Genomic DNA, 25932 nt, shown 5'->3' on the forward strand with positions numbered 1-25932 from the left:
GCAGGAAACATTGTGCAGAGTAATCTTTGGTTGCTGGAAAAAGGGAAAATGAACAGGCAAACCTCTCCTAGAGAAATAACAAGCCAACAACAACAACAAGAATGAAGTGTTACCCACTCCAGTGTCGAAAGCACTTGGTTCCACGGAGGGCATGTTTAGTAGGGAAACAGCCCGTGTGGTGAGTAATGTCACATAGGGATTGTTGGAAGTCTGCTGAAGGTCCCTCCTATGCCTCCCATTGTCCAGGCTAAAGCTCCCTCAGCACCTCCTCAATGGGCCTCTGCTCCACACCCTTGCCCAGCTCCTGTGTCCTTCTGTGCACATGCTGAAGCCCATCAGTGACTTTCTGCTTCCCAGGGCCCACAAGTGCACACAGCACTCCAGCTGTGGCTGCAGCCTGTTCCCCAGCACAGGGCCACGCTCACTGCCCTGCTCCTGCTGCCCCTCTGCTGCTGACACAGGCTACCGTGCCCTTGGCCTTCTTGGACCCTTGGTCCCAGGCTGGCTCTTCTTCAGCTGATCTTCTACCACACCCCTGGGTCTTTTGGACCCACACAGCTCCCCAGCCGCAGAGTTGCACATTTGACTTCAAATACAGCATCAGCCATTTCTAGATGGCCTTCCTCTTCTGAGCAACATAAGGCATCAGTCAAGGACTTGCAGCTTCACCCGCACTCCAGGCTCCAAGGCACTTGCTAAAACTCCAGACTTCATCCCTAATGCATCAACACAAACTTGTCCCCACTGATTTTGTCTCACCAGGAGGGTTCCCTAACCACTCACTTTCTGTGGCAACATGGAATGAGAATTGCACTGCAAAGCTTCATACACTTAACAACCATCTCTTTGAGTTTAATCAAAAGCCAAAAGATAACTGGGCCAAAAAACTCTTTAGAACTGAAGAACAACTCAAGAATACTGCAGAGCACTGTCACAAGCCAAACACATCTTTCCAACAAGGGAAAACAAAGAAAGCCCTCTGACCTCCAGCACTACCACCTGTGCCCTCAGCCATAGAACTACAGAAGCCCAGAGACAGAGCTTCCCTGTGACAAGCAGCCAGATGCTCTCCCACAGGCACCAGCCCTTTGGGGCCTCAACGTCACAGGTCTAAGGCCAAGTATTGCTGTCACTGCCTGCAGGATATCCCTAGCTCCTGGCAGCACTCCAGCACTCTGCATCCTCAGCCGGCAATACGAAGTGCTGGCTGCTCCAATAGTTGCACCTTTGCCTTGCTCTAAACAGCACCACTTACAACTGGCACTTACGGGCTCAGGATATTCAGGCTCTGCTGTGACCACTGATGGAAACTGGAGCTCTTCCGCCTCAATTTGCTCCTCTTGGGCTTCTTCCCCAGGAGCAGAGGGAGCCAGAGGAGAGATGGCTCTTGGTTCTGTCAGCTGTGGCAGGGAGAGAAGCATGAGGGACAAGTTATCAACTATTATTCAGAGCCTCATTTCTTTTCAGATCTACCAACACATCTTCTAAGGAGAAATCAGAACATTCCGTAGCGACATAGGGGATGGAAGTCCCACAGAGCAAGTTAAAACGGGCCCGTTAAAGAGAACTGTGGATGGACATGAGGTTAATATTCCTCCCTGGCTGCTATCAGCAATCAACCTTGATCCTGTAAAACAGAACTTAATTCTTGAAAGCTCCGAAATGGAAAAGCAGGGAAACGACAGCAACGCCTTTACTACTGCTGCTGCAGACATCGAAAACTCCAACTGGATCACAATCTCATCCAGGGCTGGAAAGGGGCAGGAAACATTGTGCAGAGTAATCTCTGGTTGCTGGAAAAAGGGAAAATGAACAGGCAAATCTCTCCTAGAGAAATAACAAGCCAACAAGGCACAAGAATGAAGTGTCACCCACTCCAGTGTCGAAAGCACTTGGTTCCACGGAGGGCATGTTTAGTAGGGAAACAGCCCGTGTGGTGAGTAATGTCACATAGGGATTGTTGGAAGTCTGCTGAAGGTCCCTCCTATGCCTCCCATTGTCCAGGCTAAAGCTCCCTCAGCACCTCCTCACTGGGCCTCTGCTCCACACCCTTGCCCAGCTCCTGTGTCCTTCTGTGCACATGCTGAAGCCCATCAGTGACTTTCTGCTTCCCAGGGCCCACAAGTGCACACAGCACTCCAGCTGTGGCTGCAGCCTGTTCCCCAGCACAGGGCCACGCTCACTGCCCTGCTCCTGCTGCCCCACTGATGCTGACAGGCTACCGTGCCCTTGGCCTTCTTGGACCCTTGGTCCCAGGCTGGCTCTTCTTCAGCTGACCTTCTACCACACCCCTGGGTCTTTTGGACCCACACAGCTCCCCAGCCGCAGAGTTGCACATTTGACTTCAAATACAGCATCAGCCATTTCTAGATGGCCTTCCTCTTCTGAGCAACATAAGGCATCAGTCAAGGACTTGCAGCTTCACCCGCACTCCAGGCTCCAAGGCACTTGCTAAAACTCCAGACTTCATCAATAAATGCATCAACACAAACTTGTCCCCACTGATTTTGTCTCACCAGGAGGGTTCCCTAACCACTCACTTTCTGTGGCAACATGGAATGAGAATTGCACTGCAAAGCTTCATACACTTAACAACCATCTCTTTGAGTTTAATCAAAAGCCAAAAGATAACTGGGCCAAAAAACTCTTTAGAACTGAAGAACAACTCAAGAATACTGCAGAGCACTGTCACAAGCCAAACACATCTTTCCAACAAGGGAAAACAAAGAAAGCCCTCTGACCTCCAGCACTACCACCTGTGCCCTCAGCCATAGCACTACAGAAGCCCAGAGACAGAGCTTCCCTGTGACAAGCAGCCAGATGCTCTCCCACAGGCACCAGCCCTTTGGGGCCTCAACGTCACAGGTCTAAGGCCAAGTATTGCTGTCACTGCCTGCAGGATATCCCTAGCTCCTGGCAGCACTCCAGCACTCTGCATCCTCAGCCGGCAATACGAAGTGCTGGCTGCTCCAATAGTTGCACCTTTGCCTTGCTCTAAACAGCACCACTTACAACTGGCACTTACGGGCTCAGGATATTCAGGCTCTGCTGTGACCACTGATGGAAACTGGAGCTCTTCCGCCTCAATTTGCTCCTCTTGGGCTTCTTCCCCAGGAGCAGAGGGAGCCAGAGGAGAGATGGCTCTTGGTTCTGTCAGCTGTGGCAGGGAGAGAAGCATGAGGGACAAGTTATCAACTATTATTCAGAGCCTCATTTCTTTTCAGATCTACCAACACATCTTCTAAGGAGAAATCAGAACATTCCGTAGCGACATAGGGGATGGAAGTCCCACAGAGCAAGTTAAAACGGGCCCGTTAAAGAGAACTGTGGATGGACATGAGGTTAATATTCCTCCCTGGCTGCTATCAGCAATCAACCTTGATCCTGTAAAACAGAACTTAATTCTTGAAAGCTCCGAAATGGAAAAGCAGGGAAATGACAGCAACGCCTTTACTACTGCTGCTGCAGACATCGAAAACTCCAACTGGATCACAATCTCATCCAGGGCTGGAAAGGGGCAGGAAACATTGTGCAGAGTAATCTTTGGTTGCTGGAAAAAGGGAAAATGAACAGGCAAACCTCTCCTAGAGAAATAACAAGCCAACAACAACAACAAGAATGAAGTGTTACCCACTCCAGTGTCGAAAGCACTTGGTTCCACGGAGGGCATGTTTAGTAGGGAAACAGCCCGTGTGGTGAGTAATGTCACATAGGGATTGTTGGAAGTCTGCTGAAGGTCCCTCCTATGCCTCCCATTGTCCAGGCTAAAGCTCCCTCAGCACCTCCTCAATGGGCCTCTGCTCCACACCCTTGCCCAGCTCCTGTGTCCTTCTGTGCACATGCTGAAGCCCATCAGTGACTTTCTGCTTCCCAGGGCCCACAAGTGCACACAGCACTCCAGCTGTGGCCGCAGCCTGTTCCCCAGCACAGGGCCACGCTCACTGCCCTGCTCCTGCTGCCCCTCTGCTGCTGACACAGGCTACCATGCCCTTGGCCTTCTTGGACCCTTGGTCCCAGGCTGGCTCTTCTTCAGCTGACCTTCTACCACACCCCTGGGTCTTTTGGACCCACACAGCTCCCCAGCCGCAGAGTTGCACATTTGACTTCAAATACAGCATCAGCCATTTCTAGATGGCCTTCCTCTTCTGAGCAACATAAGGCATCAGTCAAGGACTTGCAGCTTCACCCGCACTCCAGGCTCCAAGGCACTTGCTAAAACTCCAGACTTCATCCCTAATGCATCAACACAAACTTGTCCCCACTGATTTTGTCTCACCAGGACGGTTCCCTAACCACTCACTTTTTGCGGCAACACGGAATGAGAATTGCACTGCAAAGCTTCATACACATAACAACCATCTCTTTGAGTTTAATCAAAAGTCAAAAGATAACTGGGCCAAAAAACTCTTTAGAACTGAAGAATAACTCAAGAAAACTGCAGAGCACTCTCACAAGCCAAACACATCTTTCCAACAAGGGAAAACAAAGAAAGCCCTCTGACCTCCAGCACTACCACCTGTGCCCTCAGCCATAGCACTGCAGAAGCCCAGAGACAGAGCTTCCCTGTGACAAGCAGCCAGATGCTCTCCCACAGGCACCAGCCCTTTGGGGCCTCAACGTCACAGGTCTAAGGCCAAGTATTGCTGTCACTGCCTGCAGGATATCCCTAGCTCCTGGCAGCACTCCAGCACTCTGCATCCTCAGCCGGCAATACGAAGTGCTGGCTGCTCCAACAGTTGCACCTTTGCCTTGCTCTAAACAGCACCACTTACAACTGGCACTTACGGGCTCAGGATATTCAGGCTCTGCTGTGACCACTGATGGAAACTGGAGCTCTTCCGCCTCAATTTGCTCCTCTTGGGCTTCTTCCCCAGGAGCAGAGGGAGCCAGAGGAGAGATGGCTCTTGGTTCTGTCAGCTGTGGCAGGGAGAGAAGCATGAGGGACAAGTTATCAACTATTATTCAGAGCCTCATTTCTTTTCAGATCTACCAACACATCTTCTAAGGAGAAATCAGAACATTCCGTAGCGACATAGGGGATGGAAGTCCCACAGAGCAAGTTAAAACGGGCCCGTTAAAGAGAACTGTGGATGGACATGAGGTTAATATTCCTCCCTGGCTGCTATCAGCAATCAACCTTGATCCTGTAAAACAGAACTTAATTCTTGAAAGCTCCGAAATGGAAAAGCAGGGAAACGACAGCAACGCCTTTACTACTGCTGCTGCAGACATCGAAAACTCCAACTGGATCACAATCTCATCCAGGGCTGGAAAGGGGCAGGAAACATTGTGCAGAGTAATCTTTGGTTGCTGGAAAAAGGGAAAATGAACAGGCAAACCTCTCCTAGAGAAACAACAAGCCAACAAGGCACAAGAATGAAGTGTCACCCACTCCAGTGTCGAAAGCACTTGGTTCCACGGAGGGCATGTTTAGTAGGGAAACAGCCCGTGTGGTGAGTAATGTCACATAGGGATTGTTGGAAGTCTGCTGAAGGTCCCTCCTATGCCTCCCATTGTCCAGGCTAAAGCTCCCTCAGCACCTCCTCAATGGGCTTCTGCTCCACACCCTTGCCCAGCTCCTGTGTCCTTCTGTGCACATGCTGAAGCCCATCAGTGACTTTCTGCTTCCCAGGGCCCACAAGTGCACACAGCACTCCAGCTGTGGCTGCAGCCTGTTCCCCAGCACAGGGCCACGCTCACTGCCCTGCTCCTGCTGCCCCCCTGCTGCTGACACAGGCTACCGTGCCCTTGGCCTTCTTGGACCCTTGGTCCCAGGCTGGCTCTTCTTCAGCTGACCTTCTACCACACCCCTGGGTCTTTTGGACCCACACAGCTCCCTAGCCGCAGAGTTGCACATTTGACTTCAAAAACAGCATCAGCCATTTCTAGATGGCCTTCCTCTTCTGAGCAACATAAGGCATCAGTCAAGGACTTGCAGCTTCACCCGCACTCCAGGCTCCAAGGCACTTGCTAAAACTCCAGACTTCATCACTAAATGCATCAACACAAACTTGTCCCCACTGATTTTGTCTCACCAGGAGGGTTCCCTAACCACTCACTTTCTGTGGCAACAAGGAATGAGAATTGCACTGCAAAGCTTCATACACATAACAACCATCTCTTTGAGTTTAATCAAAAGCCAAAAGATAACTGGGCCAAAAAACTCTTTAGAACTGAAGAACAACTCAAGAATACTGCAGAGCGCTCTCACAAGCCAAACACATCTTTCCAACCAGGGAAATCAAAGAAAGCCCTCTGACCTCCAGCACTACCACCTGTGCCCTCAGCCATAGAACTACAGAAGCCCAGAGACAGTTTCCCTGTGACAAGCAGCCAGATGCTCTCCCACAGGCACCAGCCCTTTGGGGCCTCAACGTCACAGGTCTAAGGCCAAGTATTGCTGTCACTGCCTGCAGGATATCCCTAGCTCCTGGCAGCACTCCAGCACTCTGCATCCTCAGCCGGCAATACGAAGTGCTGGCTGCTCCAACAGTTGCACCTTTGCCTTGCTCTAAACAGCACCACCTACAACTGGCACTTACGGGCTCAGGATATTCAGGCTCTGCTGTGACCACTGATGGAAACTGGAGCTCTTCCGCCTCAATTTGCTCCTCTTGGGCTTCTTCCCCAGGAGCAGAGGGAGCCAGAGGAGAGATGGCTCTTGGTTCTGTCAGCTGTGGCAGGGAGAGAAGCATGAGGGACAAGTTATCAACTATTATTCAGAGCCTCATTTCTTTTCAGATCTACCACCACATCTTCTAAGGAGAAATCAGAACATTCCGTAGCGACATAGGGGATGGAAGTCCCACAGACCAAGTTAAAACGGGCCCGTTAAAGAGAACTGTGGATGGACATGAGGTTAATATTCCTCCCTGGCTGCTATCAGCAATCAACCTTGATCCTGTAAAACAGAACTTAATTCTTGAAAGCTCCGAAATGGAAAAGCAGGGAAACGACAGCAACGCCTTTACTACTGCTGCTGCAGACATCGAAAACTCCAACTGGATCACAATCTCATCCAGGGCTGGAAAGGGGCAGGAAACATTGTGCAGAGTAATCTTTGGTTGCTGGAAAAAGGGAAAATGAACAGGCAAACCTCTCCTAGAGAAATAACAAGCCAACAACAACAACAAGAATGAAGTGTTACCCACTCCAGTGTCGAAAGCACTTGGTTCCACGGAGGGCATGTTTAGTAGGGAAACAGCCCGTGTGGTGAGTAATGTCACATAGGGATTGTTGGAAGTCTGCTGAAGGTCCCTCCTATGCCTCCCATTGTCCAGGCTAAAGCTCCCTCAGCACCTCCTCAATGGGCCTCTGCTCCACACCCTTGCCCAGCTCCTGTGTCCTTCTGTGCACATGCTGAAGCCCATCAGTGACTTTCTGCTTCCCAGGGCCCACAAGTGCACACAGCACTCCAGCTGTGGCTGCAGCCTGTTCCCCAGCACAGGGCCACGCTCACTGCCCTGCTCCTGCTGCCCCTCTGCTGCTGACACAGGCTACCGTGCCCTTGGCCTTCTTGGACCCTTGGTCCCAGGCTGGCTCTTCTTCAGCTGATCTTCTACCACACCCCTGGGTCTTTTGGACCCACACAGCTCCCCAGCCGCAGAGTTGCACATTTGACTTCAAATACAGCATCAGCCATTTCTAGATGGCCTTCCTCTTCTGAGCAACATAAGGCATCAGTCAAGGACTTGCAGCTTCACCCGCACTCCAGGCTCCAAGGCACTTGCTAAAACTCCAGACTTCATCCCTAATGCATCAACACAAACTTGTCCCCACTGATTTTGTCTCACCAGGAGGGTTCCCTAACCACTCACTTTCTGTGGCAACATGGAATGAGAATTGCACTGCAAAGCTTCATACACTTAACAACCATCTCTTTGAGTTTAATCAAAAGCCAAAAGATAACTGGGCCAAAAAACTCTTTAGAACTGAAGAACAACTCAAGAATACTGCAGAGCACTGTCACAAGCCAAACACATCTTTCCAACAAGGGAAAACAAAGAAAGCCCTCTGACCTCCAGCACTACCACCTGTGCCCTCAGCCATAGAACTACAGAAGCCCAGAGACAGAGCTTCCCTGTGACAAGCAGCCAGATGCTCTCCCACAGGCACCAGCCCTTTGGGGCCTCAACGTCACAGGTCTAAGGCCAAGTATTGCTGTCACTGCCTGCAGGATATCCCTAGCTCCTGGCAGCACTCCAGCACTCTGCATCCTCAGCCGGCAATACGAAGTGCTGGCTGCTCCAATAGTTGCACCTTTGCCTTGCTCTAAACAGCACCACTTACAACTGGCACTTACGGGCTCAGGATATTCAGGCTCTGCTGTGACCACTGATGGAAACTGGAGCTCTTCCGCCTCAATTTGCTCCTCTTGGGCTTCTTCCCCAGGAGCAGAGGGAGCCAGAGGAGAGATGGCTCTTGGTTCTGTCAGCTGTGGCAGGGAGAGAAGCATGAGGGACAAGTTATCAACTATTATTCAGAGCCTCATTTCTTTTCAGATCTACCAACACATCTTCTAAGGAGAAATCAGAACATTCCGTAGCGACATAGGGGATGGAAGTCCCACAGAGCAAGTTAAAACGGGCCCGTTAAAGAGAACTGTGGATGGACATGAGGTTAATATTCCTCCCTGGCTGCTATCAGCAATCAACCTTGATCCTGTAAAACAGAACTTAATTCTTGAAAGCTCCGAAATGGAAAAGCAGGGAAACGACAGCAACGCCTTTACTACTGCTGCTGCAGACATCGAAAACTCCAACTGGATCACAATCTCATCCAGGGCTGGAAAGGGGCAGGAAACATTGTGCAGAGTAATCTCTGGTTGCTGGAAAAAGGGAAAATGAACAGGCAAATCTCTCCTAGAGAAATAACAAGCCAACAAGGCACAAGAATGAAGTGTCACCCACTCCAGTGTCGAAAGCACTTGGTTCCACGGAGGGCATGTTTAGTAGGGAAACAGCCCGTGTGGTGAGTAATGTCACATAGGGATTGTTGGAAGTCTGCTGAAGGTCCCTCCTATGCCTCCCATTGTCCAGGCTAAAGCTCCCTCAGCACCTCCTCACTGGGCCTCTGCTCCACACCCTTGCCCAGCTCCTGTGTCCTTCTGTGCACATGCTGAAGCCCATCAGTGACTTTCTGCTTCCCAGGGCCCACAAGTGCACACAGCACTCCAGCTGTGGCTGCAGCCTGTTCCCCAGCACAGGGCCACGCTCACTGCCCTGCTCCTGCTGCCCCACTGATGCTGACAGGCTACCGTGCCCTTGGCCTTCTTGGACCCTTGGTCCCAGGCTGGCTCTTCTTCAGCTGACCTTCTACCACACCCCTGGGTCTTTTGGACCCACACAGCTCCCCAGCCGCAGAGTTGCACATTTGACTTCAAATACAGCATCAGCCATTTCTAGATGGCCTTCCTCTTCTGAGCAACATAAGGCATCAGTCAAGGACTTGCAGCTTCACCCGCACTCCAGGCTCCAAGGCACTTGCTAAAACTCCAGACTTCATCAATAAATGCATCAACACAAACTTGTCCCCACTGATTTTGTCTCACCAGGAGGGTTCCCTAACCACTCACTTTCTGTGGCAACATGGAATGAGAATTGCACTGCAAAGCTTCATACACTTAACAACCATCTCTTTGAGTTTAATCAAAAGCCAAAAGATAACTGGGCCAAAAAACTCTTTAGAACTGAAGAACAACTCAAGAATACTGCAGAGCACTGTCACAAGCCAAACACATCTTTCCAACAAGGGAAAACAAAGAAAGCCCTCTGACCTCCAGCACTACCACCTGTGCCCTCAGCCATAGCACTACAGAAGCCCAGAGACAGAGCTTCCCTGTGACAAGCAGCCAGATGCTCTCCCACAGGCACCAGCCCTTTGGGGCCTCAACGTCACAGGTCTAAGGCCAAGTATTGCTGTCACTGCCTGCAGGATATCCCTAGCTCCTGGCAGCACTCCAGCACTCTGCATCCTCAGCCGGCAATACGAAGTGCTGGCTGCTCCAATAGTTGCACCTTTGCCTTGCTCTAAACAGCACCACTTACAACTGGCACTTACGGGCTCAGGATATTCAGGCTCTGCTGTGACCACTGATGGAAACTGGAGCTCTTCCGCCTCAATTTGCTCCTCTTGGGCTTCTTCCCCAGGAGCAGAGGGAGCCAGAGGAGAGATGGCTCTTGGTTCTGTCAGCTGTGGCAGGGAGAGAAGCATGAGGGACAAGTTATCAACTATTATTCAGAGCCTCATTTCTTTTCAGATCTACCAACACATCTTCTAAGGAGAAATCAGAACATTCCGTAGCGACATAGGGGATGGAAGTCCCACAGAGCAAGTTAAAACGGGCCCGTTAAAGAGAACTGTGGATGGACATGAGGTTAATATTCCTCCCTGGCTGCTATCAGCAATCAACCTTGATCCTGTAAAACAGAACTTAATTCTTGAAAGCTCCGAAATGGAAAAGCAGGGAAATGACAGCAACGCCTTTACTACTGCTGCTGCAGACATCGAAAACTCCAACTGGATCACAATCTCATCCAGGGCTGGAAAGGGGCAGGAAACATTGTGCAGAGTAATCTTTGGTTGCTGGAAAAAGGGAAAATGAACAGGCAAACCTCTCCTAGAGAAACAACAAGCCAACAAGGCACAAGAATGAAGTGTTACCCACTCCAGTGTCGAAAGCACTTGGTTCCACGGAGGGCATGTTTAGTAGGGAAACAGCCCGTGTGGTGAGTAATGTCACATAGGGATTGTTGGAAGTCTGCTGAAGGTCCCTCCTATGCCTCCCATTGTCCAGGCTAAAGCTCCCTCAGCACCTCCTCAATGGGCTTCTGCTCCACACCCTTGCCCAGCTCCTGTGTCCTTCTGTGCACATGCTGAAGCCCATCAGTGACTTTCTGCTTCCCAGGGCCCACAAGAGTACACAGCACTCCAGCTGTGGCTGCAGCCTGTTCCCCAGCACAGGGCCACGCTCACTGCCCTGCTCCTGCTGCCCCCCTGCTGCTGACACAGCCCACCATGCCCTTGGCCTTCTTGGACCCTTGGTCCCAGGCTGGCTCTTCTTCAGCTGACCTTCTACCACACCCCTGGGTCTTTTGGACCCACACAGCTCCCCAGCCGCAGAGTTGCACATTTGACTTCAAATACAGCATCAGCCATTTCTAGATGGCCTTCCTCTTCTGAGCAACATAAGGCATCAGTCAAGGACTTGCAGCTTCACCCGCACTCCAGGCTCCAAGGCACTTGCTAAAACTCCAGACTTCATCACTAAATGCATCAACACAAACTTGTCCCCACTGATTTTGTCTCACCAGGAGGGTTCCCTAACCACTCACTTTCTGTGGCAACATGGAATGAGAATTGCACTGCAAAGCTTCATACACTTAACAACCATCTCTTTGAGTTTAATCAAAAGCCAAAAGATAACTGGGCCAAAAAACTCTTTAGAACTGAAGAACAACTCAAGAATACTGCAGAGCACTCTCACAAGCCAAACACATCTTTCCAACAAGGGAAAACAAAGAAAGCCCTCTGACCTCCAGCACTACCACCTGTGCCCTCAGCCATAGCACTGCAGAAGCCCAGGGACAGAGCTTGCCTGTGACAAGCAGCCAGATGCTCTCCCACAGGCACCAGCCCTTTGGGGCCTCAACGTCACAGGTCTAAGGCCAAGTATTGCTGTCACTGCCTGCAGGATATCCCTAGCTCCTGGCAGCACTCCAGCACTCTGCATCCTCAGCCGGCAATACGAAGTGCTGGCTGCTCCAATAGTTGCACCTTTGCCTTGCTCTAAACAGCACCACCTACAACTGGCACTTACGGGCTCAGGATATTCAGGCTCTGCTGTGACCACTGATGGAAACTGGAGCTCTTCCGCCTCAATTTGCTCCTCTTGGGCTTCTTCCCCAGGAGCAGAGGGAGCCAGAGGAGAGATGGCTCTTGGTTCTGTCAGCTGTGGCAGGGAGAGAAGCATGAGGGACAAGTTATCAACTATTATTCAGAGCCTCATTTCTTTTCAGATCTACCACCACATCTTCTAAGGAGAAATCAGAACATTCCGTAGCGACATAGGGGATGGAAGTCCCACAGACCAAGTTAAAACGGGCCCGTTAAAGAGAACTGTGGATGGACATGAGGTTAATATTCCTCCCTGGCTGCTATCAGCAATCAACCTTGATCCTGTAAAACAGAACTTAATTCTTGAAAGCTCCGAAATGGAAAAGCAGGGAAACGACAGCAACGCCTTTACTACTGCTGCTGCAGACATCGAAAACTCCAACTGGATCACAATCTCATCCAGGGCTGGAAAGGGGCAGGAAACATTGTGCAGAGTAATCTTTGGTTGCTGGAAAAAGGGAAAATGAACAGGCAAACCTCTCCTAGAGAAATAACAAGCCAACAACAACAACAAGAATGAAGTGTTACCCACTCCAGTGTCGAAAGCACTTGGTTCCACGGAGGGCATGTTTAGTAGGGAAACAGCCCGTGTGGTGAGTAATGTCACATAGGGATTGTTGGAAGTCTGCTGAAGGTCCCTCCTATGCCTCCCATTGTCCAGGCTAAAGCTCCCTCAGCACCTCCTCAATGGGCCTCTGCTCCACACCCTTGCCCAGCTCCTGTGTCCTTCTGTGCACATGCTGAAGCCCATCAGTGACTTTCTGCTTCCCAGGGCCCACAAGTGCACACAGCACTCCAGCTGTGGCCGCAGCCTGTTCCCCAGCACAGGGCCACGCTCACTGCCCTGCTCCTGCTGCCCCTCTGCTGCTGACACAGGCTACCATGCCCTTGGCCTTCTTGGACCCTTGGTCCCAGGCTGGCTCTTCTTCAGCTGACCTTCTACCACACCCCTGGGTCTTTTGGACCCACACAGCTCCCCAGCCGCAGAGTTGCACATTTGACTTCAAATACAGCATCAGCCATTTCTAGATGGCCTTCCTCTTCTGAGCAACATAAGGCATCAGTCAAGGACTTGCAGCTTCACCCGCACTCCAGGCTCCAAGGCACTTGCTAAAACTCCAGACTTCATCCCTAATGCATCAACACAAACTTGTCCCCACTGATTTTGTCTCACCAGGACGGTTCCCTAACCACTCACTTTTTGCGGCAACACGGAATGAGAATTGCACTGCAAAGCTTCATACACATAACAACCATCTCTTTGAGTTTAATCAAAAGTCAAAAGATAACTGGGCCAAAAAACTCTTTAGAACTGAAGAATAACTCAAGAAAACTGCAGAGCACTCTCACAAGCCAAACACATCTTTCCAACAAGGGAAAACAAAGAAAGCCCTCTGACCTCCAGCACTACCACCTGTGCCCTCAGCCATAGCACTGCAGAAGCCCAGAGACAGAGCTTCCCTGTGACAAGCAGCCAGATGCTCTCCCACAGGCACCAGCCCTTTGGGGCCTCAACGTCACAGGTCTAAGGCCAAGTATTGCTGTCACTGCCTGCAGGATATCCCTAGCTCCTGGCAGCACTCCAGCACTCTGCATCCTCAGCCGGCAATACGAAGTGCTGGCTGCTCCAACAGTTGCACCTTTGCCTTGCTCTAAACAGCACCACTTACAACTGGCACTTACGGGCTCAGGATATTCAGGCTCTGCTGTGACCACTGATGGAAACTGGAGCTCTTCCGCCTCAATTTGCTCCTCTTGGGCTTCTTCCCCAGGAGCAGAGGGAGCCAGAGGAGAGATGGCTCTTGGTTCTGTCAGCTGTGGCAGGGAGAGAAGCATGAGGGACAAGTTATCAACTATTATTCAGAGCCTCATTTCTTTTCAGATCTACCAACACATCTTCTAAGGAGAAATCAGAACATTCCGTAGCGACATAGGGGATGGAAGTCCCACAGAGCAAGTTAAAACGGGCCCGTTAAAGAGAACTGTGGATGGACATGAGGTTAATATTCCTCCCTGGCTGCTATCAGCAATCAACCTTGATCCTGTAAAACAGAACTTAATTCTTGAAAGCTCCGAAATGGAAAAGCAGGGAAACGACAGCAACGCCTTTACTACTGCTGCTGCAGACATCGAAAACTCCAACTGGATCACAATCTCATCCAGGGCTGGAAAGGGGCAGGAAACATTGTGCAGAGTAATCTTTGGTTGCTGGAAAAAGGGAAAATGAACAGGCAAACCTCTCCTAGAGAAACAACAAGCCAACAAGGCACAAGAATGAAGTGTCACCCACTCCAGTGTCGAAAGCACTTGGTTCCACGGAGGGCATGTTTAGTAGGGAAACAGCCCGTGTGGTGAGTAATGTCACATAGGGATTGTTGGAAGTCTGCTGAAGGTCCCTCCTATGCCTCCCATTGTCCAGGCTAAAGCTCCCTCAGCACCTCCTCAATGGGCTTCTGCTCCACACCCTTGCCCAGCTCCTGTGTCCTTCTGTGCACATGCTGAAGCCCATCAGTGACTTTCTGCTTCCCAGGGCCCACAAGTGCACACAGCACTCCAGCTGTGGCTGCAGCCTGTTCCCCAGCACAGGGCCACGCTCACTGCCCTGCTCCTGCTGCCCCCCTGCTGCTGACACAGGCTACCGTGCCCTTGGCCTTCTTGGACCCTTGGTCCCAGGCTGGCTCTTCTTCAGCTGACCTTCTACCACACCCCTGGGTCTTTTGGACCCACACAGCTCCCTAGCCGCAGAGTTGCACATTTGACTTCAAAAACAGCATCAGCCATTTCTAGATGGCCTTCCTCTTCTGAGCAACATAAGGCATCAGTCAAGGACTTGCAGCTTCACCCGCACTCCAGGCTCCAAGGCACTTGCTAAAACTCCAGACTTCATCACTAAATGCATCAACACAAACTTGTCCCCACTGATTTTGTCTCACCAGGAGGGTTCCCTAACCACTCACTTTCTGTGGCAACAAGGAATGAGAATTGCACTGCAAAGCTTCATACACATAACAACCATCTCTTTGAGTTTAATCAAAAGCCAAAAGATAACTGGGCCAAAAAACTCTTTAGAACTGAAGAACAACTCAAGAATACTGCAGAGCGCTCTCACAAGCCAAACACATCTTTCCAACCAGGGAAATCAAAGAAAGCCCTCTGACCTCCAGCACTACCACCTGTGCCCTCAGCCATAGAACTACAGAAGCCCAGAGACAGTTTCCCTGTGACAAGCAGCCAGATGCTCTCCCACAGGCACCAGCCCTTTGGGGCCTCAACGTCACAGGTCTAAGGCCAAGTATTGCTGTCACTGCCTGCAGGATATCCCTAGCTCCTGGCAGCACTCCAGCACTCTGCATCCTCAGCCGGCAATACGAAGTGCTGGCTGCTCCAACAGTTGCACCTTTGCCTTGCTCTAAACAGCACCACCTACAACTGGCACTTACGGGCTCAGGATATTCAGGCTCTGCTGTGACCACTGATGGAAACTGGAGCTCTTCCGCCTCAATTTGCTCCTCTTGGGCTTCTTCCCCAGGAGCAGAGGGAGCCAGAGGAGAGATGGCTCTTGGTTCTGTCAGCTGTGGCAGGGAGAGAAGCATGAGGGACAAGTTATCAACTATTATTCAGAGCCTCATTTCTTTTCAGATCTACCACCACATCTTCTAAGGAGAAATCAGAACATTCCGTAGCGACATAGGGGATGGAAGTCCCACAGACCAAGTTAAAACGGGCCCGTTAAAGAGAACTGTGGATGGACATGAGGTTAATATTCCTCCCTGGCTGCTATCAGCAATCAACCTTGATCCTGTAAAACAGAACTTAATTCTTGAAAGCTCCGAAATGGAAAAGCAGGGAAACGACAGCAACGCCTTTACTACTGCTGCTGCAGACATCGAAAACTCCAACTGGATCACAATCTCATCCAGGGCTGGAAAGGGGCAGGAAACATTGTGCAGAGTAATCTTTGGTTGCTGGAAAAAGGGAAAATGAACAGGCAAACCTCTCCTAGAGAAATAACAAGCCAACAACAACAACAAGAATGAAGTGTTACCCACTCCAGTGTCGAAAGCACTTGGTTCCACGGAGGGCATGTTTAGTAGGGAAACAGCCCGTGTGGTGAGTAATGTCACATAGGGATTGTTGGAAGTCTGCTGAAGGTCCCTCCTATGCCTCCCATTGTCCAGGCTAAAGCTCCCTCAGCACCTCCTCAATGGGCCTCTGCTCCACACCCTTGCCCAGCTCCTGTGTCCTTCTGTGCACATGCTGAAGCCCATCAGTGACTTTCTGCTTCCCAGGGCCCACAAGTGCACACAGCACTCCAGCTGTGGCTGCAGCCTGTTCCCCAGCACAGGGCCACGCTCACTGCCCTGCTCCTGCTGCCCCTCTGCTGCTGACACAGGCTACCGTGCCCTTGGCCTTCTTGGACCCTTGGTCCCAGGCTGGCTCTTCTTCAGCTGATCTTCTACCACACCCCTGGGTCTTTTGGACCCACACAGCTCCCCAGCCGCAGAGTTGCACATTTGACTTCAAATACAGCATCAGCCATTTCTAGATGGCCTTCCTCTTCTGAGCAACATAAGGCATCAGTCAAGGACTTGCAGCTTCACCCGCACTCCAGGCTCCAAGGCACTTGCTAAAACTCCAGACTTCATCACTAAATGCATCAACACAAACTTGTCCCCACTGATTTTGTCTCACCAGGAGGGTTCCCTAACCACTCACTTTCTGTGGCAACAAGGAATGAGAATTGCACTGCAAAGCTTCATACACATAACAACCATCTCTTTGAGTTTAATCAAAAGCCAAAAGATAACTGGGCCAAAAGACTCTTTAGAACTGAAGAACAACTCAAGAATACTGCAGAGCACTGTCACAAGCCAAACACATCTTTCCAACCAGGGAAATCAAAGAAAGCCCTCTGACCTCCAGCACTACCACCTGTGCCCTCAGCCATAGAACTACAGAAGCCCAGAGACAGTTTCCCTGTGACAAGCAGCCAGATGCTCTCCCACAGGCACCAGCCCTTTGGGGCCTCAACGTCACAGGTCTAAGGCCAAGTATTGCTGTCACTGCCTGCAGGATATCCCTAGCTCCTGGCAGCACTCCAGCACTCTGCATCCTCAGCCGGCAATACGAAGTGCTGGCTGCTCCAACAGTTGCACCTCTGCCTTGCTCTAAACAGCACCACTTACAACTGGCACTTACGGGCTCAGGATATTCAGGCTCTGCTGTGACCACTGATGGAAACTGGAGCTCTTCCGCCTCAATTTGCTCCTCTTGGGCTTCTTCCCCAGGAGCAGAGGGAGCCAGAGGAGAGATGGCTCTTGGTTCTGTCAGCTGTGGCAGGGAGAGAAGCATGAGGGACAAGTTATCAACTATTATTCAGAGCCTCATTTCTTTTCAGATCTACCAACACATCTTCTAAGGAGAAATCAGAACATTCCGTAGCGACATAGGGGATGGAAGTCCCACAGAACAAGTTAAAACGGGCCCGTTAAAGAGAACTGTGGATGGACATGAGGTTAATATTCCTCCCTGGCTGCTATCAGCAATCAACCTTGATCCTGTAAAACAGAACTTAATTCTTGAAAGCTCCGAAATGGAAAAGCAGGGAAACGACAGCAACGCCTTTACTACTGCTGCTGCAGACATCGAAAACTCCAACTGGATCACAATCTCATCCAGGGCTGGAAAGGGGCAGGAAACATTGTGCAGAGTAATCTTTGGTTGCTGGAAAAAGGGAAAATGAACAGGCAAACCTCTCCTAGAGAAACAACAAGCCAACAAGGCACAAGAATGAAGTGTCACCCACTCCAGTGTCGAAAGCACTTGGTTCCACGGAGGGCATGTTTAGTAGGGAAACAGCCCGTGTGGTGAGTAATGTCACATAGGGATTGTTGGAAGTCTGCTGAAGGTCCCTCCTATGCCTCCCATTGTCCAGGCTAAAGCTCCCTCAGCACCTCCTCAATGGGCTTCTGCTCCACACCCTTGCCCAGCTCCTGTGTCCTTCTGTGCACATGCTGAAGCCCATCAGTGACTTTCTGCTTCCCAGGGCCCACAAGAGTACACAGCACTCCAGCTGTGGCTGCAGCCTGTTCCCCAGCACAGGGCCACGCTCACTGCCCTGCTCCTGCTGCCCCCCTGCTGCTGACACAGGCTACCGTGCCCTTGGCCTTCTTGGACCCTTGGTCCCAGGCTGGCTCTTCTTCAGCTGATCTTCTACCACACCCCTGGGTCTTTTGGACCCACACAGCTCCCTGGCCGCAGAGTTGCACATTTGACTTCAAAAACAGCATCAGCCATTTCTAGATGGCCTTCCTCTTCTGAGCAACATAAGGCATCAGTCAAGGACTTGCAGCTTCACCCGCACTCCAGGCTCCAAGGCACTTGCTAAAACTCCAGACTTCATCACTAAATGCATCAACACAAACTTGTCCCCACTGATTTTGTCTCACCAGGAGGGTTCCCTAACCACTCACTTTCTGTGGCAACAAGGAATGAGAATTGCACTGCAAAGCTTCATAGACATAACAACCATCTCTTTGAGTTTAATCAAAAGCCAAAAGATAACTGGGCCAAAAAATTCTTTAGAACTGAAGAATAACTCAAGAATACTGCAGAGCACTCTCACAAGCCAAACACATCTTTCCAACCAGGGAAATCAAAGAAAGCCCTCTGACCTCCAGCACTACCACCTGTGCCCTCAGGCACAGCACTGCAGAAGCCCAGAGACAGTTTCCCTGTGACAAGCAGCCAGATGCTCTCCCACAGGCACCAGCCCTTTGGGGCCTCAACGTCACAGGTCTAAGGCCAAGTATTGCTGTCACTGCCTGCAGGATATCCCTAGCTCCTGGCAGCACTCCAGCACTCTGCATCCTCAGCCGGCAATACGAAGTGCTGGCTGCTCCAACAGTTGCACCTCTGCCTTGCTCTAAACAGCACCACTTACAACTGGCACTTACGGGCTCAGGATATTCAGGCTCTGCTGTGACCACTGATGGAAACTGGAGCTCTTCCGCCTCAATTTGCTCCTCTTGGGCTTCTTCCCCAGGAGCAGAGGGAGCCAGAGGAGAGATGGCTCTTGGTTCTGTCAGCTGTGGCAGGGAGAGAAGCATGAGGGACAAGTTATCAACTATTATTCAGAGCCTCATTTCTTTTCAGATCTACCAACACATCTTCTAAGGAGAAATCAGAACATTCCGTAGCGACATAGGGGATGGAAGTCCCACAGAACAAGTTAAAACGGGCCCGTTAAAGAGAACTGTGGATGGACATGAGGTTAATATTCCTCCCTGGCTGCTATCAGCAATCAACCTTGATCCTGTAAAACAGAACTTAATTCTTGAAAGCTCCGAAATGGAAAAGCAGGGAAACGACAGCAACGCCTTTACTACTGCTGCTGCAGACATCGAAAACTCCAACTGGATCACAATCTCATCCAGGGCTGGAAAGGGGCAGGAAACATTGTGCAGAGTAATCTTTGGTTGCTGGAAAAAGGGAAAATGAACAGGCAAACCTCTCCTAGAGAAACAACAAGCCAACAAGGCACAAGAATGAAGTGTCACCCACTCCAGTGTCGAAAGCACTTGGTTCCACGGAGGGCATGTTTAGTAGGGAAACAGCCCGTGTGGTGAGTAATGTCACATAGGGATTGTTGGAAGTCTGCTGAAGGTCCCTCCTATGCCTCCCATTGTCCAGGCTAAAGCTCCCTCAGCACCTCCTCAATGGGCTTCTGCTCCACACCCTTGCCCAGCTCCTGTGTCCTTCTGTGCACATGCTGAAGCCCATCAGTGACTTTCTGCTTCCCAGGGCCCACAAGTGCACACAGCACTCCAGCTGTGGCTGCAGCCTGTTCCCCAGCACAGGGCCACGCTCACTGCCCTGCTCCTGCTGCCCCCCTGCTGCTGACACAGGCTACCGTGCCCTTGGCCTTCTTGGACCCTTGGTCCCAGGCTGGCTCTTCTTCAGCTGATCTTCTACCACACCCCTGGGTCTTTTGGACCCACACAGCTCCCTGGCCGCAGAGTTGCACATTTGACTTCAAAAACAGCATCAGCCATTTCTAGATGGCCTTCCTCTTCTGAGCAACATAAGGCATCAGTCAAGGACTTGCAGCTTCACCCGCACTCCAGGCTCCAAGGCACTTGCTAAAACTCCAGACTTCATCACTAAATGCATCAACACAAACTTGTCCCCACTGATTTTGTCTCACCAGGAGGGTTCCCTAACCACTCACTTTCTGTGGCAACAAGGAATGAGAATTGCACTGCAAAGCTTCATACACATAACAACCATCTCTTTGAGTTTAATCAAAAGCCAAAAGATAACTGGGCCAAAAAACTCTTTAGAACTGAAGAACAACTCAAGAATACTGCAGAGCGCTCTCACAAGCCAAACACATCTTTCCAACCAGGGAAATCAAAGAAAGCCCTCTGACCTCCAGCACTACCACCTGTGCCCTCAGCCATAGCACTGCAGAAGCCCAGAGACAGAGCTTCCCTGTGACAAGCAGCCAGATGCTCTCCCACAGGCACCAGCCCTTTGGGGCCTCAACGTCACAGGTCTAAGGCCAAGTATTGCTGTCACTGCCTGCAGGATATCCCTAGCTCCTGGCAGCACTCCAGCACTCTGCATCCTCAGCCGGCAATACGAAGTGCTGGCTGCTCCAACAGTTGCACCTCTGCCTTGCTCTAAACAGCACCACTTACAACTGGCACTTACGGGCTCAGGATATTCAGGCTCTGCTGTGACCACTGATGGAAACTGGAGCTCTTCCGCCTCAATTTGCTCCTCTTGGGCTTCTTCCCCAGGAGCAGAGGGAGCCAGAGGAGAGATGGCTCTTGGTTCTGTCAGCTGTGGCAGGGAGAGAAGCATGAGGGACAAGTTATCAACTATTATTCAGAGCCTCATTTCTTTTCAGATCTACCAACACATCTTCTAAGGAGAAATCAGAACATTCCGTAGCGACATAGGGGATGGAAGTCCCACAGAGCAAGTTAAAACGGGCCCGTTAAAGAGAACTGTGGATGGACATGAGGTTAATATTCCTCCCTGGCTGCTATCAGCAATCAACCTTGATCCTGTAAAACAGAACTTAATTCTTGAAAGCTCCGAAATGGAAAAGCAGGGAAACGACAGCAACGCCTTTACTACTGCTGCTGCAGACATCGAAAACTCCAACTGGATCACAATCTCATCCAGGGCTGGAAAGGGGCAGGAAACATTGTGCAGAGTAATCTTTGGTTGCTGGAAAAAGGGAAAATGAACAGGCAAACCTCTCCTAGAGAAACAACAAGCCAACAAGGCACAAGAATGAAGTGTCACCCACTCCAGTGTCGAAAGCACTTGGTTCCACGGAGGGCATGTTTAGTAGGGAAACAGCCCGTGTGGTGAGTAATGTCACATAGGGATTGTTGGAAGTCTGCTGAAGGTCCCTCCTATGCCTCCCATTGTCCAGGCTAAAGCTCCCTCAGCACCTCCTCAATGGGCCTCTGCTCCACACCCTTGCCCAGCTCCTGTGTCCTTCTGTGCACATGCTGAAGCCCATCAGTGACTTTCTGCTTCCCAGGGCCCACAAGTGCACACAGCACTCCAGCTGTGGCCGCAGCCTGTTCCCCAGCACAGGGCCACGCTCACTTCCCTGCTCCTGCTGCCCCTCTGCTGCTGACACAGGCTACCGTGCCCTTGGCCTTCTTGGACCCTTGGTCCCAGTCTGGCTCTTCTTCAGCTGATCTTCTACCACACCCCTGGGTCTTTTGGACCCACACAGCTCCCTAGCCGCAGAGTTGCACATTTGACTTCAAATACAGCATCAGCCATTTCTAGATGGCCTTCCTCTTCTGAGCAACATAAGGCATCAGTCAAGGACTTGCAGCTTCACCCGCACTCCAGGCTCCAAGGCACTTGCTAAAACTCCAGACTTCATCACTAAATGTATCAACACAAACTTGTCCCCACTGATTTTGTCTCACCAGGAGGGTTCCCTAACCACTCACTTTCTGTGGCAACATGGAATGAGAATTGCACTGCAAAGCTTCATACACATAACAACCATCTCTTTGAGTTTAATCAAAAGCCAAAAGATAACTGGGCCAAAAAACTCTTTAGAACTGAAGAATAACTCAAGAATACTGCAGAGCACTCTCACAAGCCAAACACATCTTTCCAACAAGGGAAAACAAAGAAAGCCCTCTGACCTCCAGTACTACCACCTCTGCCCTCAGCCATAGCACTGCAGAAGCCCAGAGACAGAGCTTCCCTGTGACAAGCAGCCAGATGCTCTCCCACAGGCACCAGCCCTTTGGGGCCTCAACGTCACAGGTCTAAGGCCAAGTATTGCTGTCACTGCCTGCAGGATATCCCTAGCTCCTGGCAGCACTCCAGCACTCTGCATCCTCAGCCGGCAATACGAAGTGCTGGCTGCTCCAACAGTTGCACCTCTGCCTTGCTCTAAACAGCACCACTTACAACTGGCACTTACGGGCTCAGGATATTCAGGCTCTGCTGTGACCACTGATGGAAACTGGAGCTCTTCCGCCTCAATTTGCTCCTCTTGGGCTTCTTCCCCAGGAGCAGAGGGAGCCAGAGGAGAGATGGCTCTTGGTTCTGTCAGCTGTGGCAGGGAGAGAAGCATGAGGGACAAGTTATCAACTATTATTCAGAGCCTCATTTCTTTTCAGATCTACCAACACATCTTCTAAGGAGAAATCAGAACATTCCGTAGCGACATAGGGGATGAAAGTCCCACAGAGCAAGTTAAAACGGGCCCGTTAAAGAGAACTGTGGATGGACATGAGGTTAATATTCCTCCCTGGCTGCTATCAGCAATCAACCTTGATCCTGTAAAACAGAACTTAATTCTTGAAAGCTCCGAAATGGAAAAGCAGGGAAACGACAGTAACGCCTTTACTACTGCTGCTGCAGACACGGAATACTCCAACTGGATCACAATCTCATCCAGGGCTGGAAAGGGGCACGAAACATTGTGCAGAGTAATCTTTGGTTGCTGGAAAAAGGGTAAATGAACAGGGAAACCTCTCTTAAAGAAACAACAAGCCAACAAGGCACAAGAATGAAGTGTCACCCACTCCAGTGTCGAAACCACTTGGTTCCACCGAGGGCATGTTTAGTACGGAAACAGCCCGTGTGGTGAGTAATGTCACATAGGGATTGTTGGAAGTCTGCTGAAGGTCCCTCCTATGCCTCCCATTGTCCAGGCTAAAGCTCCCTCAGCACCTCCTCACTGGGCCTCTGCTCCACACCCTTGCCCAGCTCCTGTGTCCTTCTGTGCACATGCTGAAGCCCATCAGTGACTTTCTGCTTCCCAGGGCCCACAAGAGTACACAGCACTCCAGCTGTGGCCGCAGCCTGTTCCCCAGCACAGGGCCACGCTCACTGCCCTGCTCCTGCTGCCCCCCGGCTGCTGACACAGGCTACCGTGCCCTTGGCCTTCTTGGACCCTTGGTCCCAGGCTGGCTCTTCTTCAGCTGACCTTCTACCACACCCCTGGGTCTTTTGGACCCACACAGCTCCCCAGCCGCAGAGTTGCACATTTGACTTCAAATACAGCATCAGCCATTTCTAGATGGCCTTCCTCTTCTGAGCAACATAAGGCATCAGTCAAGGACTTGCAGCTTCACCCGCACTCCAGGCTCCAAGGCACTTGCTAAAACTTCAGTCTTCATCACTAAATGCATCAACACAAACTTGCCCCCACTGATTTTGTCTCACCAGGACGGTTCATAACTACTCACTTGTTTTCTTTGGCAACATGGAAAGTGAATGGCCCCGCACAGCTTCATACACATAGCAACCATCTCCTCGAGTCTAATCAAAAGCCAAAAGATAACTGGGCCAAAAGACTCTTTAGAACTGAAGAATAACTCAAGAATACTGCAGACCACTCTCACAAGTCAAACACATCTTTCCAACAAGGGAAAACAAAGAAAGCCCTCTGACCTCCAGCACTACCACCTGTGCCCTCAGCCACAGCACTGCAGAAGCCCAGAGACAGAGCTTCCCTGTGACAAGCAGCCAGATGCTCTCCCACAGGCACCAGCCCTTTGGGGCCTCAACATCAGAGGTCAAAGCTCAAATTTTGCTGTCGCTGAACTTGTGCCACAACTGGCCTTTACGGGCTTAGGATTTTGAAGCTCTTCTGTGACCAATGATGGAAAGTGGCGCTCATTCACCTCATTTTCCTCCTCTTGGGATTCTTCTCCAGGAGCAGTAGGAGCCAGGGGAGAGACGGCTGTTGGTTTTGTCAGCTGTGGCAAGAGAGAAACATGAGGGACGGGCTGTCACCTATCATTCACAAGCTGATTTCTGGTCACATTTACCACCTCCCTTTTTAAGGAGAAATCAGGAACTTTGATAGGAATGGAATTTTAATAGCCCTGACTGATGTATAATTGTCTGATTCAAACGCACTGTAAATTACTCTGATTTAAATCTTCCACCCTGCCTACTATCAGATAGTAATGTTGTATTTTTAAAACAGTGCTTCTAATTCTTTGAAGTTCTAAAATGGAAAAGCAGGAATTAGGCAGTGATGCCTTTGTTTTTGCTTCTGCAGTCATCGAAATAGAATTTTTTCTGGCCTTCCCAACTTGCCCTCTACGCTCTATTGCCACTAGCCAAGCTCTCAGCTTGTTTTCCAATTCCTAAAGACCATGAACATGAAATCTCCATTTCTCACTCACTTCACGATCAGCATCTCTGAATACACGCTTCAGGTGACCTGTAGTGGGGAAGGGAAAATGAACAAGATGCTATGAGAAACCTGCTGAATCCCACAGAATGAGTCAACCCAAACAGAGATTACCCATTTCACAACTTCCCTCCAGGAGACATATTTCATTCAGAGCCAGCAAGAGATCAGGAGAATATTCTTGGTTGTGCCTACACTTTGTCCTTTTTTGCCAGTAAATGAATACAAACACACAATGTTCCTGTTCTACTAAACACATCAAGCAGCTTCTTATCCTCTCCCTCAGGTACTTTTTAAAAAAAATTAGTTGCATGCACTAATTCTCATTAATTCTCTTGCTGGAAACAGTGTCTCAGAAAAGCTTCCCCAAAATCCCTCTGAGCTGTAGCAGCTCTATTGTGAAACAGCACAGCAGCAGCTCCGGGGTTCTGCAGCAGACACTCACTGCTTTGGAATTTGCATTTCCTTGCAAAGGGAATCACTGTTTTAGCACTCAGTAAAAGATCAAGTTAGACAGTCAAATCCTTTCAGGAGAAAATTTAGAAAAAAAGAAGCGTTCCCTGAATTCTGGGATCAACTGCAGAGTTTTTAGAAGGCCCTCCGAGAAGGTCTCCCATTCTACATTTCCAAAGGTGTCTTGCTATCCCAGTAAACTGAGGAAATGACAGACTCTGCTGCCACAAACTCTCCTGTGGAGGGAACAGAAGCCCTGCAGGTTTCCTTGCAAATGATGCCCCTGTGGCTACAGACACCCCCTTTTTAGCTGAACGACTTGAAAGGACGTTCACCAAACGAGTGGCATTCTAATGTTCTTCCTGTTTCAGAATCAGAAACTCGGTCACTGAGAAAGAGCAGGAAGATATACAAAAGCCAAGTTAGGTTACACCCAGGGAAAACCTCTGCTTACGTGCCAGCCGAGTCAGGTAATATGCAGAATAATAAAGTGCATAAGCAGCGAAAATTGCAGCAGTGACTTTCTCCATCCCTGGGGCACTCGTCTACAACTCTGCCGGCTGTGCTCACACAGTAGAAGAAACAATACTTTTGTCAGTGCACAGCTGTCCAATGACAAATGGCTTAACCAAGAGGATGCTCCTGCTCTCAGCAAGACCTATGGCTGCTCCCCTGTGCACCAAGGCAACCTTCTGATGTCACTATGACAACATGGAAACCATGCCCTGACATCACAAAGCAATGTTCTATGTTTCTCTGTGAATTTATGCCAAACAATAACCAACCTTCACTACAGCAAACTCAAAGTAGTCTACAAAGATCTCCTCTGTCAAAAAGCAGCACAAATTCCCCTCACAAGCCAAACCCTGTTGTTCAAGGGA

The 25932-nt window shown here is 50.3% G+C and overlaps 1 protein-coding gene across 1 annotated transcript in view; it reads right to left on the reverse strand.

The window, feature by feature from the left end:
- Window positions 1-25581, reverse strand: part of LOC131095732 (serine/threonine-protein kinase PAK 3-like) — a 47409-nt gene extending 21828 nt beyond the window's left edge. The window contains exons 1-3 of the mRNA XM_058043792.1: window positions 25506-25581; window positions 22799-22851; window positions 22370-22501 (exon numbers count right to left, since the gene is read on the reverse strand). Coding sequence (XP_057899775.1) covers window positions 22370-22501; window positions 22799-22851; window positions 25506-25581 — 261 coding nt within the window. The remainder of the gene's footprint in view (window positions 1-22369; window positions 22502-22798; window positions 22852-25505) is intronic.
- Between the last annotated feature and the right edge of the window lie 351 nt (window positions 25582-25932).

Source organism: Melospiza georgiana, chromosome Z (genome assembly GCF_028018845.1).
Source record: "Melospiza georgiana isolate bMelGeo1 chromosome Z, bMelGeo1.pri, whole genome shotgun sequence".
In the NCBI taxonomy this organism is placed as follows: Eukaryota; Metazoa; Chordata; class Aves; order Passeriformes; family Passerellidae; genus Melospiza; species Melospiza georgiana.